This window comes from Neolamprologus multifasciatus, chromosome 3, assembly GCF_963576455.1.
Source record: "Neolamprologus multifasciatus chromosome 3, fNeoMul1.2, whole genome shotgun sequence".
Taxonomy (NCBI): domain Eukaryota; kingdom Metazoa; phylum Chordata; class Actinopteri; order Cichliformes; family Cichlidae; genus Neolamprologus; species Neolamprologus multifasciatus.
The window spans coordinates 45,682,294-45,702,112 of record NC_140441.1 but is presented as its reverse complement, the minus strand read 5'-3'; the positions used below and the strand labels follow the sequence as shown (position 1 = coordinate 45,702,112).

Below are 19,819 nucleotides of genomic sequence, written 5' to 3'. Positions count from 1 at the left end.
ACAGAAGTTGATGGCAGTGTGTTTTTCCATAACATACCAACGAAATTAAATATTAAAAACTTTATAACTTACAGAGCTTTTTTAGAGGCTTTGACCACTGGCAGCAGCCTCAGAAGAGCCTCCTCTGAAGCAGAGTATTTCTGCAGGTCAAACACATCCAGATCTTTTTCTGATGACAGTAAGATGAAGACCAGAGCTGACCACTGAGCAGGAGACAGTTTATCTGTGGAGAGACTTCCTGATCTCAGGGACTGTTGGATCTCCTCCACTAGAGAACGATCATTCAGTTCATTCAGACAGTGAAACAGATTGATGCTTTTCTCTGCAGACAGATTCTCACTGAGCTTCTTCTTGATGTACTGAACTGCTTCTTGATTGGTCTGTGAGCTACTTCCTGTTTGTGTCATCAGGCCTTGCAAACGAGTTTGATTAGTCTTCAGACCCAACAGAAAACGAAGGAACAAGTCCAGGTGTCCATTGGGGCTCTGTAAGGCCTTGTCCACAGCACACTGGTAGAAGTATTTCTCTGAAGATTTTCTTGTTTGAAACACCTTCCAAGTTGTTTGTTGTTCTTCCAGCAGATTGAGTCCAGAGTTGATGAAGGTCAGGTGGACATGAAGAGCAGCCAGAAACTCCTGAACACTGAGATGAACAAAGCAGAACACCTTGTCCTGGTACAGTTGTTTCTCCTCTTTAAAGATCTGTGTGAACACTCCTGAGTACACTGAGGCTGCTCTGATATCGATGCCACACTCTGTCAGGTCTGATTCATAGAAGATCAGGTTTCCTTTCTGCAGCTGATCAAAAGCCAGTTTTCCCAGTGACTTAATCATCTTCCTGCTCTCTGGACTCCAGTGTGGATCTGTCTCAGCTCCTCCATCATATTTGATCCTCTTGACTTTGGCCTGAACCACCAGGAAGTGGATGTACATCTCAGTCAGGGTCTTGGGCAGCTCTCCTCCCTCTCTGGTTTCCAGCACATCCTCCAGAACTCTAGCAGTGATCCAGCAGAAGACTGGGATGTGACACATGATGTGGAGGCTTCGAGCTTTCTTGATGTGGGAGATGATCCGGCTGGCCTGCTCCTCATCTCTGAATCTCTTCCTGAAGTACTCCTCCTTCTGAGGGTCAGTGAACCCTCTGACCTCTGTCACCATGTCGACACACTGAGGAGGGATCTGACTGGCTGCTGCAGGTCGTGTTGTTATCCAAAGGCGAGCAGAAGGGAGCAGGTTCCCTCTGATGAGGTTTGTCAGCAGCTCATCCAATGAGGTGGACTTTCTTGTTTCAGTCAGGATTTTCGTTTTGTTGAAGTCCAAATTAAGTCGACACTCATCCAGACCATCAAGTATGAACACAACCTGGAAGTCTTCAAGCCTGCAGATTCCTGATTCGTTAGTTTGATTAAAGAAGTGATGAACAAGTTCCACCAAGCTGAACTTTTCCTCTTTCAGCACATTCAGCTCTCTGAAAGTGAATGGAAATATGAACTGGATGTCCTGGTTGGCTTTGTCTTCAGCCCAGTCCAGGCTGTATTTCTGTGTTAAGACCGTTTTCCCAATGCCAGCCACTCCCTTTGTCAGCACTGTTCTGATTGGTTCGTCTCTTCCAGGTGAGGCTTTAAAGATGTATTCTTGTCTGATTGTTTTTTCTGGTCTGTCTGGTTTCCTGGATGCTGTTTCAATCTGTCTGACCTCATGTTCATCATTGACCTCTGCAGTCCCTCCCTCTGTGATGTAGAGCTCTGTGTAGATCTGATTCAGGAGGGTTGGGTTTCCTGCTTTAGCGATCCCCTCAAACACACACTGGAACTTCTTCTTCAGTTGGGCTTTAAGTTCACGTTTACGGAGTGGAGCAAATATTTCTGAAAATAAGAAATTCAGAAAAAAATATGATACAATAAATATCATAGCCTTTCAGTACCCTGAAAGGATGAATGTCTATTGGTCCATTTCTTGAGCTATTAGGAAAGATCAATATTCAGTCTTTAGAGAAATTCTCTTACTGCTCTGCAGATGGTCAGCCATCTCATGCTGCTTAAGTCTCCTCAAGAAGTGGAGTGTGATCTTCAGAAATGCTTCTTTGCAGCTCTTTCTTTCATCTTCATCCTCACCTTCAAACATCTCCTTGTCCTCCATCTGGCTCTTTAAAGTTTCTGGGTGATCTGGACTCAGAAGCTTCTGGATCTTCTTCAGCTCGTTCTTCACAAACATGGTGATGTTTTCCTCCAGCCGCTGGAAAAGAAGACTATATGAATTACCCAGTGGTAAATGGACTGGTTCTTATGTAGCTCTCTTTGATACTCTGTGCACACAAAGCATTTTATACAACATGCCTCATTCAACCAAGCACATTGTTCTATGCTTAAATACTTTCTTTCACACTCTGATGGATGCATCAGAGGGCAGCTTGGGTTTAGTACGTTACCCAGTACATTTTCCAGCCAGGGTTTGATTCACAAACCTTCTGACTAGTAGCTGACCTGCTCACCTCCTGAGCTACAGTCACCCCAATCTGACTGAAATCATGGAGCCCAAACTCTGATTTATGTTGGACACACTGACAATCCTCTGGTCCACAAAGTGCAGCATAGAGGTGACTGAAAAGAACAAATGTAAACATAGTACTACAAACCATAACCACAGAGTCCAGGTGTGTTTGATGTTGCTGTGCAGACTGACCAGTGGAAACCTCTGCTCTCTCCTGGTCCACTCTGTGGAGGAGTAATGTATAATTAGCTCATGTTATGTCTGTCCACACGCAGACACAAGCTAAAGGTCCATGAAGTGATGTTTGGATGGGTTCAGTCAATCAGATGACTGTCATGGTGAAGCTTTGCTAGTCCTGGTGATCCCACTGAGAATTAAAAACTCCTTTGTTTCCAGATGTCTGTAGTTTTCTGCTCAGTTTCTTTAGTCCCAACAACTCTTACGATCTCCTGCATAAAGCTTTCCCTCCATGCTCAGATGCCCTGGAACCAGGTGCTCTCTTTACATCAGTGAGTGGTTTAAAGTGACAACTTGCAGTGCTCGCCAAACTTTGTGTCAGCAAAAGTAGTTCTAATGTTTCTTACATTTTTTACATTACAATATGTTACAAAACTCAGTTCACAACTACACAGTCTGATTTACAAGTACAAAATATTTATGACCACAGTTTGAGCCGATGTATGTCTCGAGTCTGTGGACTCAGTGGTTTTGCTTTGATTGTTATTGTCTTTTGTTACAATTTCGTTCTGATTAAGATTTTCTAGTTCTGAGGTTTTGGTTTCTGTGTTTCCTCTGTACTGTGTTAGTATTGTGTCTCTGTGTTCACTTCCTGTTTTATTTTGACAGTGCCATGTCCTATGTTAGTGTGTCTACTTTTGCTTCCCCTTGTCTGGTTATGTCCAATTAATCCTGCTGTGTCTCCCTCCCTTTTCTCATTCCCTGATTGCTCTTTTGTGTATATGAGCCCTTTGTTTTCTCCTGCTTGTTGCTGGTTCGTCTGTGTTATCTCCCCGTGTCTCTGTTTAAGGTTTCAGGTTAGTTTTTTATTTTTTTCAGTAGAGGTTATCTTAACTTCTGCACAGGCCGTCTCCACTGCACTTCACCGTTTTAATAAAGCTCACTCACTTCACAGCAGTGTCCGCATCTTGGGTCCTTTATTAAATTCAACATGGCTCGTCCCGCTAGCCGTGACATAAGATGTGAAAACAATATCTAAAAAACATGAGGGACAAACAGGGAATAGTTTTAAGGTGCAGGGCCAACAAACTGAGTCTAGCCATAAACTCAGAGTTGATTGAATTAGCATTTTGAATTGGCTGATCTGAGTTACTTCAATCAAGTCTATTTTCACTTTGAGTTGAGATTATACGTGATTAATGTAAAAGAAAAAAGCCATCATCAGCAACTGATTCTGATTTAGCAGGTTTTCAAATCTAAACGGTACCCATTCCTAGCTGGCTTTAGTTAAACCTTTACTTAAAAAGCATCTCTAGACCCAGCTGTCTTAGCTAATTATAGGCCAATCTCCAACCTGACAATCCTTGAAAGAGTAGTTGGGGGGAGACAATCAGAGGGGCAGTGTGATGATCTTAGGTTACAAGCTACCACAGTCAAGTCATTAAGGGAGACGGGATCAAACTGCTCTAAGACAGCTGAGCACACAGGAGAAAGACTCGGATCTGAGGCAGCAGTCGGCGAGACAAGAGCCCTAATAGATAGAACCTTGTAGTTAAAAATGCTAAAAAATCATCACAAATACTTGGTGAAGAAATGACTCCAACATTATCACGTGAACGAAGAAAACGATTGAGGACATTAAAAAGTACCTGAGGCCTGTGACTGTTTACTAACACTAAGTTTAAGACAAACTGTGTCTGCAGTTTTTACAGCTTCTTGTTGAGCAGAAAGACAGAAAGTCCTTAAAATCTGTAGAGAAACATACAATCTGTCCTTTTTCCATCTCCTTTCGGCGCGTCTACAGTCACATCTAAGGGAGCGCGTAGGTTCATTCAACCACAGCTCTGATAAATGCTTAGCGCGCAGAGTCCTGAATGGAGCAATAGAGTCCAAAATATCAGTGCAGGTAGAAAGAAGAATGTCCAAAAGGTCCTCAACACTTTAACAGCTGGAATTCATTATTCCAGAGTCCATAAAGGCAGCAGAAAAAGCGGCGCTGTTAGAGCATTAAGCGCTCGCTTTTTACGCGCTGAGGCGCACGGCTTATCTACCGAGCAGCGCAGCGTTTCAGTGAACAACACAGGAAAATGATCGGAGATGCCCAACTCAGATATTTCAGTGATGCACACATCCAGCCCGTGGGGAAGCTCAAAGTCCAGTGTGTGACCTTTTTCATGCGTGGGACCAGTAACCCACTGGGTCAAGTTAAGAGTCATTTTTGACCAGGACATGTCCTTCAATGCACATATTAAACAAATATGTAATATTGCTTTCTTCCATTTGTGCAACATCTCTAAAGTTAGAAATATCCTGTCTCAGATGTCTCAAATGCATGAATCTAGTTCATGCATTTATTACTTCCAGGCTGGACGACTGTAATTTATTATTATCAGGATGTCCAAAAAACTCCCTGAAAAGCCTTCACCTAATCCAAAATGCTGCAGCAAGAGTCCTGACAGGGACTAGAAAGAGAGAGCAGATTTCTCCTGTTTTGGCTTCCCTTCATTGGCTTCCTGTTAAATCCAGAATTCAAAATCCTGCTCCTCACATACAAGGTCTTAAATAATCAGGCCCCATCTTATCTTAATGACCTTGTAGTACCATATCACCCTATTAGAGCACTTCGCTCTCACACTGCAGGCCTACTTGTTGTTCCTAGAGTATTTAAAAGTAGAATGGGAGGCAGAGCCTTTCTTCTTACTTAACGATTAAGTCCCTGTATTCCACTGTTATATGGAAATCAGCCATTATAACTTGTGTCAAATCTACTTGTACCTCACAGTTTTCTAAGTACACAGAGAGCAGTAAACCTCAGAGCAGCAGCACATCAGACTGTGTGCAAAAAATCCAGAAGAGAAAATATTTTGACCCATTTCTAAATGATTCTTGTGACCATGCTGCTCCACAACACCTGATCTCTGGTTTCCTGACCTCTTCAAACCCACTTTAATACTTGACTAAACTCATTTTCCTGTTTAGGTGTTGAGGCAAAGCCACCCATCTACAATGCAGGCAACAGCAAATGGAGCTATTTTTTATTCCCTTTGGGTTTTTTCTACTTTTGTGCTACAAAATGTTCAAGCTGATTAAATTCATTAGAACAAAAGTTCAGATAATTTTCTCATATTAATGTTGGAGGTAGAAATTCAGGTAACTTTGCACAAAAACTGGCAGAAATTTCCTTCAAAGATGGAGTTTTTACTTTAATACTGTGAGTACATTTCAGAGCCTGTACTCTTTTACCTTTACTTGAGTAAAGAAGTTGAATCAGTATTTCAGCTTTAAGAGGGTATTTTAACACAAACATCAGTCCTTCTACTTAAGTATGTTTGACACTTTGTTTACGCCTAAATTAACTTTACTGTTAACGAGTTTTCATGTTTCTGTAATCCACCAGTGTGCTCATGCCTTTTTAAGTGAAAACATATTTTTAATGATCAAATATAATTATTTTTGTTACTTGGATTTTAAATGTCCTTGACAGAGACAGATGATAATCATTATCCTACACTGTGGTCTCAGGTTTGGTCGAGCTAGCACAAAGAATGGCTGGCTATGTTGAACTTCCTCCTGGGATCTACACTAAGAAGTGAGTCCAACATTAGCAGGGTCTCTTTCCTTTATCTGGATTCACTTTAGCATTCACAGTCACGTGAAGCTTGTTATTAACTCGATAAGTCAACCCAGGGTTTCAGCTGAGCGTTCACATGAAACACATGGTGTTGGCAGCATCTGATCAATCATATTCATGGAGACGTGTATCAGCAACAGAGCAGCTGAGTTTGCAGAAGGAAGTCAAACTAAACCATAGGAACAATATGAGGAGATTACACACATAATAAAATACTAGCAGTAACACAGCTGCTGCAGACAAATCAGTCGTGTGATCGTGTGTGAGAGGAGAAGGACTGCAAAGGAGTTTGCTATTAAAAGCTCTGTATGAATGTGGGAGCATTTGAAGGGCTTTAAAAGGGCCAAAATAAAATAAAAGGCAGCAAAATTGCTGACTGTGAAAGTCACCAGACTTATCAGACCTCTATGATTAAGACCTGTAAGAACACCTATTTGTACTTGTTGGCATTATATCAAATACACACGTATATTAAGCATTTGTTTGAATTCTGGTTGAATTTGTTACTTTCAGACTGTGAAACATCACAGAGGCTGCAGCTGCAGATCTTTTTTTTTTTCACCTGGAAATTTACTTTAAATGTTAGATGGAAAATGTATTGCTCAGTTTAACCAAAGTAAGAACAATAATCCATAAACCTTCATAAAGACAAACATCTCCCCAGAACATTGAGCTGCTGAAGTGTCACTGAAGGGAAAAACTATTTGACCTCCTCCATCCAGCAACACCTGAAACACCTGAGTGGAAGCTCCTCCCTACACTGTGTTTGAAGCAAAGCACAAAGGAGACACCTGCTGGAGCAGCTGGAGTCCTACAGACACTCAGCCTCTTCACTACACAAACACCTCCTACAACATCCACTCTTTCCACTCTGACTGCTGTGTTTGTGGAAACACTCCAACACACACCGCTTCACATACCAACATAGAAATGTGTGTTAAAAAGAGCTGAGTTGATATTAAACATGAGGATTTATTCAAAAATACAGAGTCAGGAACAACATCTAGACACACATTACCTCTCAGCAGCAGAAGAACATCCTTTAAAGTCTACACCCCAATCCTTCGACTCGTTGCTCTTTAAGGAAACACAGCTGGGTTCAGGTCCAGGTTCTGGATTAGTTTCAGGGTTATGTCCAGCTGAGCCTGGTACGCCCCACAGCTCTGGGCTTTAAAACAACACACACAGAGGTATGAGTGTGAATAATGATGGAGCAGTGATGTGAGTGCTGAGCTGTGACATGGAGAAGAGTCATGGACAGTTAGAGATGGTCATCTCACCTCTGAGCTTTGGTCTGGCTCTCATGTTCCCCACACAGAGTGGTTTTAGAGGGAGGGACTCCCTCCTCTCTGTCCTCACACTGATCCATGCTGCTCAATTCACATCAGCTCACACATACTTTCTACCTTCACCTGCAGAGGAAACACAAATCATTCATGTGCACATCAACTGAGAGCTGCAGAGGTCGTGTCTGATGTGTTGGACTAACATCCATCTGAGACGCAGCTTTCATCAGTTCACTACAAAAAGTGTCACAGAGCCGAGTTCAGCCTCCAAATCCTCCATTACTGTAGTCCTACAAAGCAGCAGGTCAAACATGGCTGCAGAGAGCAGCTTTATGTCAGTAACAATGTCCAGGACCGAGCTGACTGCTTACAGAGTTCATACTCTAACTGCTAGCTGCTCTGCTAGCTAAGCTAACTCAGTAACAGTGACTCTGACAGCAGTTACTGTGGAACAGCGGCCGAGCTCAGGACACATTCAGTGTGTTTAGTCTGAGTCCTGGACTCTGATCCAATGGATTAAATTCAGCTCAGAGTTTCATGTGTTCATCAGAATAAAATACATGTACTAATATAACAGAAGTAATACTCTGAATGCAGGACTGTAATGGAGGATAAATAAGGTTTTTATAGCCTGAAAGAAACATTCAGTTCATATATTTGTAGACAGTGAAGCAGTTTTTAATACTGTAGCTGTCTGACTGCTCAGACTGAGTCTAGGAGGAAAGTTCACACGCTGGAGAAAGTTTTGTTCCTAACTTTGTCAGAGTTCGGCTCCAAAGACAAAGAAGACGGAGCTCACAGTCTGTAGATGGTCCTCAGTGTGTGTGTGAAGCCAAGAAAGCACACAGGAGTGTGTTTATGTCAGCAAATCAGTGTGTGTGAAGAGTCTGAGGGAGTGTGTGAATGAGACTAAACACTGAAACCAACAGTCCAAGAAAAGCGTCTGGATTTCTTTAAGTTAAACTTAAAGAAATCCAGACGCTTTTCTTTTTGTCTCCATAATGCTGCAATGTTATCTGCCCCAGAAACACACTGTGCAGAAGCTCTGATGGTGACACAGAAAAGTCAAAGTGGAGATACTTCTGTACACCTTTGATTAGACTCATTATAAAAAGGAAAAAAGTTTTAACACAGTCATGTTTCCAGTTCACTGACTTACATTTATTCCATGGACACTCACTCTAACCTGAACCACAGCTACAACCCAACATTGTTGAGGCCTCATCTCCTCCTTTCCTGACTGTAGAGGTTAAATATGCAACAACCAACAAATAAAAGAATTTGGTTCATTTCAAAGAAATTCACACGGTGACCAAGTAAAGTAACCGTAGTAAAGGAGACAACATCCCGTTGATGGTGGGATTATTTGAAAGATTTGCTTTAGTCACGTCACCAAATGCAGTTGAACCACCCGTGGATCCATGTTTGACCATTCTACCACTCTGAGCTCTGCTTTTTAATCATTTTATTATTATCATCATTCATTTATTCATTCTTTGGAGGGGGGCTATTTTCTAATGCCGCCCTAATAAGGTGATGTTCAAGGGGAAATATAACAGAAACTCTTTCAGTTTTATTCATTAATAAATTAACAGATAAACTGTGAAGAAGAAAAAAACTGAGATTTAAAGGAGTGAGAAACTTGATCATCCATCCTCATAATACATGTTTATCAGTATCTGCTGTGACCATACTGCAGTAATAACTACAAGTCTACATTTCTGTGACTGTTGATCAATCACAGCAGGAATCTGAGCTCATCTCTGCACACAGAGCAGCTTCAGCTCTGGGATAAACTGCTCGCTTCACGTCCTTCTCAGCTCACAGACACTCATCCTGATATTTTCCTTTAACATTTGATGGTATCTGGAATAGTTGGCAGCAATAACGATGATTTTCTGTAAAATAATATTGATATGACCCGTGAATTATTCGTAGATGAGCGTTAGATTAGTTTGATGGGTTAACTCAGAGAGCTGAAGATATTGTGGACATGCTGACCTCGCTCCATGGTGTACAGGGCCGTTTACCCTCATGATTAATATTCACAATAAAAAAATGAGGCGAAGATCATGAAGTCTGTATGTGTTTCATAGTGTCGAACCACCTTTGTACAGTTAAAGCTAACAGTTACTACATGACGGAAACACCAACGTTATTTCTTTTATGCGTTTATCAGGTCACGCTGATTATTGAACAAAAACCAAAACATCAGATAAAACTCGCTGAAAAGCCTTCAGTTAATCCAAAATGCTGCAGCAAGAGTCCTGACAGGGACTAGAAAGAGAGAGCAGATTTCTCCTGTTTTGGCTTCCCTTCATTGGCTTCCTGTTAAATCCAGAATTCAAAATCCTGCTCCTCACATACAAGGTCTTAAATAATCAGGCCCATCTTATCTTAATGACCTTGTAGTACCATATCACCCTATTAGAGCACTTCGCTCTCACACTGCAGGCCTACTTGTTGTTCCTAGAGTTTTTAAAAGTAGAATGGGAGGCAGAGCCTTCGGTTTTCAGGCCCCTCTTCTGTGGAACCAGCTTCCAGTTTGGATTCAGGAGACAGACACTATCTCTACTTTCAAGATTAGGCTTAAAACTTTCCTTTTTGCTAAAGCATATAGTTAGGGCTGGACCAGGTGACCCTGAATCCGCTCAGGACTCTGCGCGCTAAGCATTTATCAGAGTCGTGGTTGAATGAACATACGCGCTCCCTCAGACGTGACTACAGACGTGCTGAAAGGAGATGGAAATAGGACAGATTGCATGTTTCCCTACAGATTTTAAGGACTCGTCTTTCTGCTTACCGAGAATCTGTAAAAACTGCAAAGACACAGTTTGTCTCAAACTTAGTGTCAGTAAACAGTCACAGGCCTCAGGTACTTTTTAATGTTCTTAATCGGTTTCTTAGTTTATGTGATAATTCTGGAGACACTTCTTCACCAAGTGCGATGATTTTTTAGCATTTTTTAATGACAAGATCCTATCGATTAGGGCCCTTGTCTCGTTGTCTGCTGCCTCAGATCAGAGTCCTTCTCCTGTGTGCTCAGCTGTCTTAGAGCAGTTTGATCCCGTCTCCCTTAAGGACTTGACCGTGGTAGTTAGTAACCTAAGATCATCACACTGCCCCTCTGATTGTCTCCCCCCTGAGCTTGCTTAAAAGCACTTTTAATACTGTTGGGCCTTTTATCCTGAGATTAATTAATACGTCCCTTGCTACAGGCTGTGTCCCATCATGCTTTAAACAAGCTGTAGTTCAGCCTCTTCTTAAAAAACAAAAAACCTGGACCCAACTGTTCTGTCCAACTACAGGAATATCTCAAAGCTTCCTTTTCCATCTAAAGTCTTGGAGAAAGTGGTCTACCTACCGTTGCAGGCACACCTTGATTTTAATATGATCTCTGAAAAATTTCAATCTGGTTTTAAATCACTACATAGCACTGAGACGGCACTTTTAAGGATCTTTAACGATATTCTTTTAAGTCTGGACTCTGGCAGCCCTGCTGCCCTTTTATTGTTGGACTTGTCAGCAACTTTTGACACGGTCGACCATGACATCCTGTTATCATGGCTAGAATTTCATGCTGGCCTAAAAGGATCTGCCCTACAGTGGTTTCGTTCCTATTTGTCAGAAAGGTTTTTTTTATGTCAATATGGGCCCCCACAACTCCAAAATAGCCCCTCTTAAATACGGTGTACCTCAAGGCTCTATTTTGGGTCCTGCCCTGTTCACACTCTATTTGTTGCCATTGGGCTCCATCTTCTCAAGGTACAGCATTTCATTTCACTGTTTTGCTGATGATTTGCAGATTTATCTACCTTTAAAAGCAGGGTCAGACCATCCGCAGCTCTTATTACGCTGCCTTGATGATATGAAACAGTGGTTGTCATTACATTTTTTAAAGCTAAATGAAAATAAAACTGAGGTTGTCATTTTTGGCAACTTTAATCATATCGACAGCACTCTGGGCGCCCTTTCCTCGTATTGTAAAACACATGTAAAAAACCTCGGTGTCTACATTGATGGTTCTTTTAAATTGAATAAGCAGGTGAGTGCAGTAGTTCAGTCCTGCTTCTTTCAGTTAAGACAGCTGGCCAAGGTAAAGCCATACCTCCCGGCTAACGTCTTTGAGCGTGTTATTCACCTTTTTCTTACTTGCAGATTTGACTACTGCAATTCATTGTATTATGGTCTAGATCAGGCCACCATCCATCGTCTTCAGATGGTTCAAAATGCAGCTGCTCACCTGCTAACTGGTACCAAACGGAGAGAGCATATAACCCCAGTTTTAGCTTCTCTACACTGGCTTCCTGTCTCCTACAGGATCCAATTTAAACTTCTACTTTTTGTTTTTAAGTCACTTAATGCCCGAGCCCCTCCTTACCTGTCTGAGCTCCTCTCTGCCTATGCTCCAGGAAAAACCACGAGGTCTAGCTCAAAACTAACGCTGTCCATCCCACGGACTAACCTCAAATCCTGTGGTGATAGATCCTTGTCTGTGGCAGGTCCCAGACTTTGGAATAGTCTCCCCTTAAATATTAGATCTGCACAAACACTTGAGCAATTTAAATCATTACTAAAGACACATTTCTATGCCCTGGCTTTTAACACACTATGACCCAAGCATTTTGGTCTTATTTGAATTAGTTTAGTTATTGTTTTAATTCTTTTACTGTCCTATTATTGTTTTTTTTATTGTTATTATTGTATTACATTGTTGCTTTTCAATACCATTTTTATATTGTTAAGCACTTTGTGCAGCATCGGCTGTTTGAAATGTGCTATATAAATAAATTATTAAATAGACGTAGGCTGCCGGGGGATTCCCATGATGCCTTGAGTTTTTCCTTTTCAGTCACCTTTCTTACACAGTATGTGTTAATAGACCTCTCTGCGTTGAATCATACCTGTTATTAATCTCTGTCTCTCTTCCACAGCATGTCTTTATCCTTTCTTCCTTTTCTCACCCCAACTGGTCGCAGGAGATGGCCCCGCCCCTCCCTGAGCCTGGTTTTTCCTTCCCACTGTCGCCAAAGTGCTTGCTCATAGGGGGTCATATGGCTGTTGGGTTTTTCACAAATGCTCTAAAACTGTAGAAGAAGGTTGCATTGATGAAAAAATATTTTATTATGACTTCACCAGTCTCTATCCCACAGTGCAATCTAAAAAAGATTATCCTGTAGGACACCCTCAAATCATTTACAGAAACTTTGACAGCCTATAAAATTATTTCGGCTTTGTTAAATGCTCAGTACTGCTGCCAAGAGGTCTTTTTCACCCCGTCCTTCCCTACAGGTGCCACGGCAAACTGATGTTTCCGCTCTGCAGCTTGTGCGCTGAAGACCAGAAGCAGCACACAGCATCTGGGCACAGTGACAGTGAGCGGGTGTTGAATGGCACATGGGTCTCATTTGAGCTTGAAAAAGCTGTTGAGAAAGGATACAGGATTGTTTCTATTGATGAGGTGTGGCACTTCCCCAACAAGACTGACACATTGTTTAAAGACTATGTGAAAGCCTTTCTAAAACTTAAACAGGAGGCCTCGGCGTATCCAGAACATGTGAAAACACCTGACGAGCAGCAGAAGTACATAGATGAGTATTATGAGAAGGAGGGAATAATGCTAGATCCATCCGTAAATAAAGCTGTTCGAAACTGTAACAAGCTGTTGCTAAACTCGTTATGGGGTGGTTTCAGTATGAGGTCGAATATGGCGTCATCTGAGTTCATCACAGACCCTTCCAGGTTTAGCCAGCTAATGTTTAGCGAACTGGATGACGTGTGGCAGTTTTGTTTCATCTCTGACGACGTCGCCATGGTGCAATGGCGCCACTCTGATGGTAGAGCATCCCGCATGAAGGACGTTAATGTCTTTGTGGGGGACCGCTGCACATGCCAGACTCATGCTGTATGATTTGTTAGACAACTTGCAGCAGTGCGTGCTGTATTGTGATACAGACAGCATCATTTTCATGGCACGCCCTGGCGACTGGATGCCTCCTCTAGGCCCATTTCTGGGGGAGCTCACCAGCGAATTAGATTCTGGAGAGGGAGGTGTGGAGGATCACATAGTAGAATTTGTTTCCGGTGGGCCAAAATGCTACACATATCACACAAGACCCAGGTCAAATGTAAAGGCGTAACACTGAACGCACTAAACTCAAAAGTTGTCACCCACGAATCCTTGAAAGGTTTAGTCCACAAGTTTGTAGCCAATCAGACATCAGACGCACACCTAGTCGCCATCTCTGATAATATCAGACGTGATAAAAAGAAGCTTCATTTGAAGAATGAAACCATTGTGAAGAAGCTTAAGGTTGTCTACAATAAGCGCCGTGTGCTCCCAGACTATACAACCCTACCTTATGGATTTTAAATTAGATCAGAGGTTTGACGCCAGGTTACAGCACCCGTTCAGCATGGTGGCCAGCGGTTCCAGTAACTGTGGCAAGACGTTTTTTGTTAAAAGCGTCATTGAAAATTCTTCCAGGATTATATCACACAGCATTGATAACATTGTGTATATATACTCATGCTGGCAGCCACTATATGACCAGCTTCTTAAGATAAGAGACATAAACTTTGTTAACGGTATACCCGAATCTCTTGCTGATGACACCCTTCTTCTTGCAGACAAGAACAATTTGTTAACCCTTTAAGACCTACCATAGAACCAAGTCCGCCAGAGCTAATATTATATTTTTACATGTTGTAGTGACATTTTTGGGAGCATTTCAAGTTGATATACATCAATTCAACCATTATAGCCCAAGTTTTAATAATATATATGCATTAAGTGCATAGTAATTACATAAATTGAAAAAAAGTGCAATAAACTACCAAAAAAATGAAAATCGTTTTTGTTTTTTTAACATATATTCCTAGTTAGAGAAATTTAAGAGGCTTATCCCCCAAAACTGTAAATACAAAAAAGTTGCACAAAATAGTTTCCCACCACAGGAAATTTATTTTGCGTGTCTTCATATTTTTATTTTTGAAATACACCAACTAATATTGTTTAAAAATCCAAGAGATAAATATCAAGTCATGCTTTTAGGTAGGCAAATTTTTCCTGGTAATACTAAATATATTATAGAAGCGTTTAATGATGCCACATCCACAACATACGGGTATGTTTTAATAGACTATAAAGCTAAGACCCCGGACTATTTAAGACTCAGAACAAATTTACTGTCAGAACGTCCGGTTGTTTATATCCCAAAACAAAAAACAATGAAGAGGTGAAAGGATGTCATCACGCATGCGGAGGAATCTGTCTCTGTTGGAGTTGATATACAAGTCTCCCCCGGCTCTACCAGAGTTATTATTAGCAATGCAAACTTGGGTTTCATCAATGCATTGTGTGAGATAGCCTTTAACGTATTGCAAGGTAACATTCCACTGACAAATCAGAAGTACAAACAGCTAAAAAAAAAAGATTTAATCAGACTGATTGCTGAAGAAAAGATCAAAACTTTGAAAAAGAGAAAGACAATCAACCAATCTGGCGGGTTTTTACTACCCTTATTAGGGTCTGCAATCCCTTTCATAACCAGTCTGATAGCAAACAGGTGAAAATGGAACATGTGCAGAAGATGTTTTTGGTGCCCCAACATCAGTTGGACTTATTGAAGCAACCGCAGCAGTACACAGGCAACATCAGACAACAGGCTCAGAAAGACTTGGACAAGGAGATGCTTCAAGTGTTACAAGAATCAGACATAGATGTGTATGAGAAAGCTAAAAAATATGGTGATATTCTCCAAAGATACCTCACACTTGTGAGACAAGGTGCCCGTGAAAAGAATATATTGTCTTTATCCCTACCAGAACAATTTAACATGGATGTGCAAACCCAGCCTGCGGACACCCAACCTGTTTATGGTGATGCTGGGGTGAAGGATTTTATTGCAGAGAATGTTTTGACACACATACCTAAAAGGAGAAGGAGGAATGCAGAACTCATTCTCTCGTTGGCCAGACTTGATTTCTTACAATGACAAAGGCAAAATTGTTGTTGATAAACACACCATCCCGGGTTCACACATTTACGACCTGATTAAAGCCGTCACAACCACACACACACCTTCAGACCTATTGGCTGGACGGAGTTTTTACAGGCTGTTTCAGATTTTAACATACCGTTATCAGCCATATCCAACACCGGCGTACGTAAGACCATTGCCATGTATAAAACTGATCACACACTGACTGAAGACCCTGAAGCATTTGAGTGTAACTTTCATTCAAATTAAACTTCATACACAATTACAAAATGGAAAAAATTACTAAATATTAAAACACTACAACCACTGAAGAAACAAATAAAACCAATCACAATCAACATCAAAATATGATAATAGAAACATAGAAGAGACATATCATACAATTCATATACGTTCATGTGATCTCTACGTTCAAAAACCCAATAACCTTGAATCCTTCATTTAAATAACATTTCAATTTCAGCTGGCAGCTGTTGGAGTCAAATTGTTAAATGTCATTGTGTTACTTAAATGTGTAAGTCTTAGTTCAAGCAGCAGGATCAAAGACATTCCTTTGTCTCTGACCACCTCTCCAACCAGTCTGTTGGTGGGGGAGGCTGTAGTGCATGGCTATTCAACTAAGAAGTTAGTTGGGCCAGATTTTCAAACCGAGGAATTTATCTGGGCCAGATATTTTTTTGCAGCCAGTAAGCAGCAGATCATGATCAATTTCAAACCCACACAACTGTATTGAAAAACAAGTAATTTTTTTTAAATTCCTTTTTCCCCTGTAAATCTGGTGACCTCTCACAAATGCACACCAAAAGGTCCATTTAAAAAAGGGGAACTATAACTAAACTATTTTTTTTGCACATTTGAAATAATAATAATAAAAAAAACATTTTGATAATTCCCTTTCAAATTAAAATAAATATTTTGCTGACCACTCACTTTTCCTGCCATGGATGGAGCCCCATCCATCACAAGTATACAGACACGCTTCATATCCAGACCATTTTCCTCAAAAAGAGCTGAAATCTTCTCAAACATTATTTTGCCAGCTGTGTCCCTCTAACGGTAGCAAGCCGAGCAATTTCCCATCCAAAAAAACAGACATATATGCACAACTGTGCATTATCAGTTCTGTCTGTGAACCCATCTCCTGCTATAGATATTACATCAGTTTTCCTCAGGTCATCTAACAGCATTTCAAACTCGTCTGACGCCAGAACTTCAACTCTACGAACTGTCTGACAGGGGTACGTTTTTAATAGCAGATGTCACACTTACTTTAATTTTTTCGTCACTTATCACCGCATCCACCACGGCCAGCATGCAGTATTTCACTGTTTCAGAATCTGTGAAAGGCCTTTTCTTCTTCGCCAAGAAGCAAACACGAAGGGAAGCTGCTGCAACTCTCTCTTGGACTGTACAGGACCCTCACCATGGTAGTACAACTCCGGTTGTAAGATTATTAAACTCGCAGTTAAACTGTACTTTTGCAGCCCTCTCCTGAGATTGCTCTGGAAAGTTTGTGTAGAAAGTCTGGTGTTTGTCATTGTGGTGCCTTCGTAAGTACAGCAACACACTCACTGCAAATTAAACACATTGGTTTGGCATTTGGATTTGGCGGTAAAATGAATAAGTATTTGTGAGTCCAGGCAGGGTTCATTGTCAATTTTGCGCTTTTGGACTGAGAAAGACGTGCTGTTGTCGCATCATATATTACGATGATTGTTTAATATGTTTACATCACGGTGAAATGTGGGTTAAATATTGCTAGGCTACTGAAGTGTTGCATTCATAGTCTACACTACGCTGTAGGAATTTTTAGTTTTTTAATTTTTTAAAAATTAATTAATGAATTAATTTTTTGCGTTTTCTCTGTGTTTCTGCCAGGACCACAGGCAGGGCCACTCGCAGGTTGCTTCTGGGCCGCATTTGGCCCGCTGGCCACCATTTGAATAGGCTTGCTGTAGTGTTTTATTATAGGAACATCCTATCTGAAGGTTCTGTTTTCTTGGTTAATAAGCTTCCTACTTTTATGACCCAGGAGGTCAGACAAACGCACCCCCAAACACACACACACACACACACACACACACACACACACACACACACACACACACACACACACACACACACATTCAAGCACATGCATATACACACACATACATAAGGAGGTCTGGTTTCCCCGCCAGTTTCAAGGAGGGTTAAGGATGGTTTCTCCACTGAAAGGAGGTTTTTCCTCCTCCGCTGAGGGCGTTGAGTGTTTGGTTTCTCCACCAATATGTAAGGAGGATAGAGCTCTCATTGGTGCCTATTTTGTGTGTGAACGCGTGTGAGCGAGTGCAGGCCAGACGTGGTCTGTGTGAGTGTGGCTGATTGTTGTCTTGTAATGGGGAATAAACTGAGTAATTCTGCCTTAAAAGGGGATGAAATACATTGCAAAGTATTTACTGGGCAGCACGTAGTATGTAGATCATTGAAGGAAGAAAGTAATGAATTTGTGCACAAAGCAGATGGAACAGTGAGTGTGAATATGTCTGACGTCACTGTGTGTGTGAGACACAGAGAGGTGTGAAAGACAAAGTCAAACATCCAAACTCAGCCTGCAGTTCTGTTCTGTGATTCTACATTTGACTATCTGTTGAGTTTGGTGTGTACTTCTGCTTTGTTCAGATGCATTTAGATACATCACCTCCACTCTCCTGTCTTTCCTTCTCTACCATTGCCTCCTAACCAGGGATGGGTACCGGTATCCGATGCCATTATGGCACCGGTTCTGACATAAACGTAAGTAACCAGACTGAAAAGCAGCGCACATTTCGGTGCTTTTTTCTGTGCTTTCTTTCCTGAGATGTCATACACTTTGGATTCTAGCCAATCATTTTACCTTTCCAAGGATAGTAGGCGGGCCCAGGTACATATGTTCTTTTAGAGCAGAGCTACAGATTAAAAATGCCCAAGGCGAAGCGGTCAAAGTCTGGCTGTACTTCACAGCAAAAGATGCAAACTCAGCAGCCTGCAACAAGTGCTTTAAGCTGATACTGTGCAAATGAGGTAACTGATGAAGCAGGGAGGCTGTAGCTCAGGGGGTAGAGCTGGTCACCAACTGATCAGAAGGTTGATGGTTCGATCACAGGCTCCTCCAGTCTGTGTGTCACATATCCTTGGGCAAACTAACCCCAACTTGCTCTCCGATGCATCCATCGGAGTGTGAATGTGTGTGAATGTACTTAGAAAGCACTGAGTGTAGATAAAGTGCTTGTGAGAATGGGTGTGATTGGGTGAATGTGGCATGTTGTATAGAGCGCTTTGACTACTCTGGGACAGTAGAAAAGTGCTATATAAGAATAAGTCCATTTACCATGAAACACCCGGCGACACATAGTGTTTTTTGTAAAAGCCGAGAAATGCACCGTATTTGATAGCTTGCTGCAAGACCTCACACCGAGCACATCTACTGCGGGTGTGGTGCCTGTTATCGGACCCGGAGTTAGCAACATCCCCCAAAAACCCGAAAAGGAGAGTCCTGGCCCCCAGCCCTGCCAGTGTAGCAGAAATGATGACGGATGATGATGGCAGCAGCAGCCGTTCTTCTCTGGGTGAGTAGCTTAATGTTGTTTGTGTGTAATTTACGTTGAGTAGGCTAACCACGTTATTACATTAATGCATGTAAGGTGAACTAGCAAACACCATCGTAGTTACATGCGGCTGTCTTCTTGTTTGATAGAGTGAAACCATATATGCCCTATAGCTGCAAAAAAGGCTAACATTGTTATCTTTTTACAAAAAAAAACAGCTAAACATGAGAGGTTTCAGGACAAAGTTTGTGTTCTCCATTCTTTAAGCACCGGTTCGAGCACCGATTAAGCACAGACACCGTTTCAAAAGTACTGGTTTGGCACCGGTATCGGATAAAACCTAAACGATACCCATCCCTACTCCTAACTAGAGATGGCACGATACCACTTTTTTATGTCCGATACCGATACCAATATCATAAATTTGGATATCTGCCGATACCGATATGAATCCGATATAGTGTGTTTTTTAATCAGTAAAACGTTTTTTTTAATATCTTGCTGCATTTTGTATAAGTTTATACCCAAGCTTAAATAAATAACAACACTAAAGCTATTCTGTTATACCTGTATGTAAAAAATACAACAAAATATTTCATAGTTCAGCAATACTGATCAATCTAATAAACGTAAACCTGCTCCATCCTCCCTATTCTGGTATTTTAAA

At 41.4% G+C, this 19,819-nt stretch overlaps 2 protein-coding genes across 12 annotated transcripts in view; both read right to left on the bottom strand.

Moving 5' to 3' along the window:
• The window catches only part of LOC146523567 (NACHT, LRR and PYD domains-containing protein 12-like), a 58,135-nt gene that overhangs the window by 35,760 nt on the left and 2,556 nt on the right, over positions 1-19,819 (bottom strand). For 3 of the 8 annotated variants that reach the window (XM_085151203.1, XM_085151237.1, XM_085151247.1), the window contains exons 1-5: positions 7,578-7,709; positions 7,316-7,465; positions 2,635-2,713; positions 2,006-2,234; positions 73-1,864 (exon numbers count right to left, since the gene is read on the bottom strand). In XM_085151203.1, coding sequence (XP_085007329.1) covers positions 73-1,864; positions 2,006-2,234; positions 2,635-2,713; positions 7,316-7,465; positions 7,578-7,666 — 2,339 coding nt within the window. In that variant the 5' untranslated portion in view covers positions 7,667-7,709. Of the gene's footprint in view, positions 1-72; positions 1,865-2,005; positions 2,235-2,634; positions 2,714-3,614; positions 4,003-7,315; positions 7,466-7,577; positions 7,710-12,487; positions 12,507-19,819 lie in introns of those variants that run through there. The other 5 variants (XM_085151184.1, XM_085151192.1, XM_085151219.1 and 2 more) reach the window with 4 other exon arrangements.
• Positions 1-19,819, bottom strand: part of LOC146523568 (protein NLRC3-like) — a 78,774-nt gene that overhangs the window by 56,414 nt on the left and 2,541 nt on the right. The window lies entirely within an intron of this gene.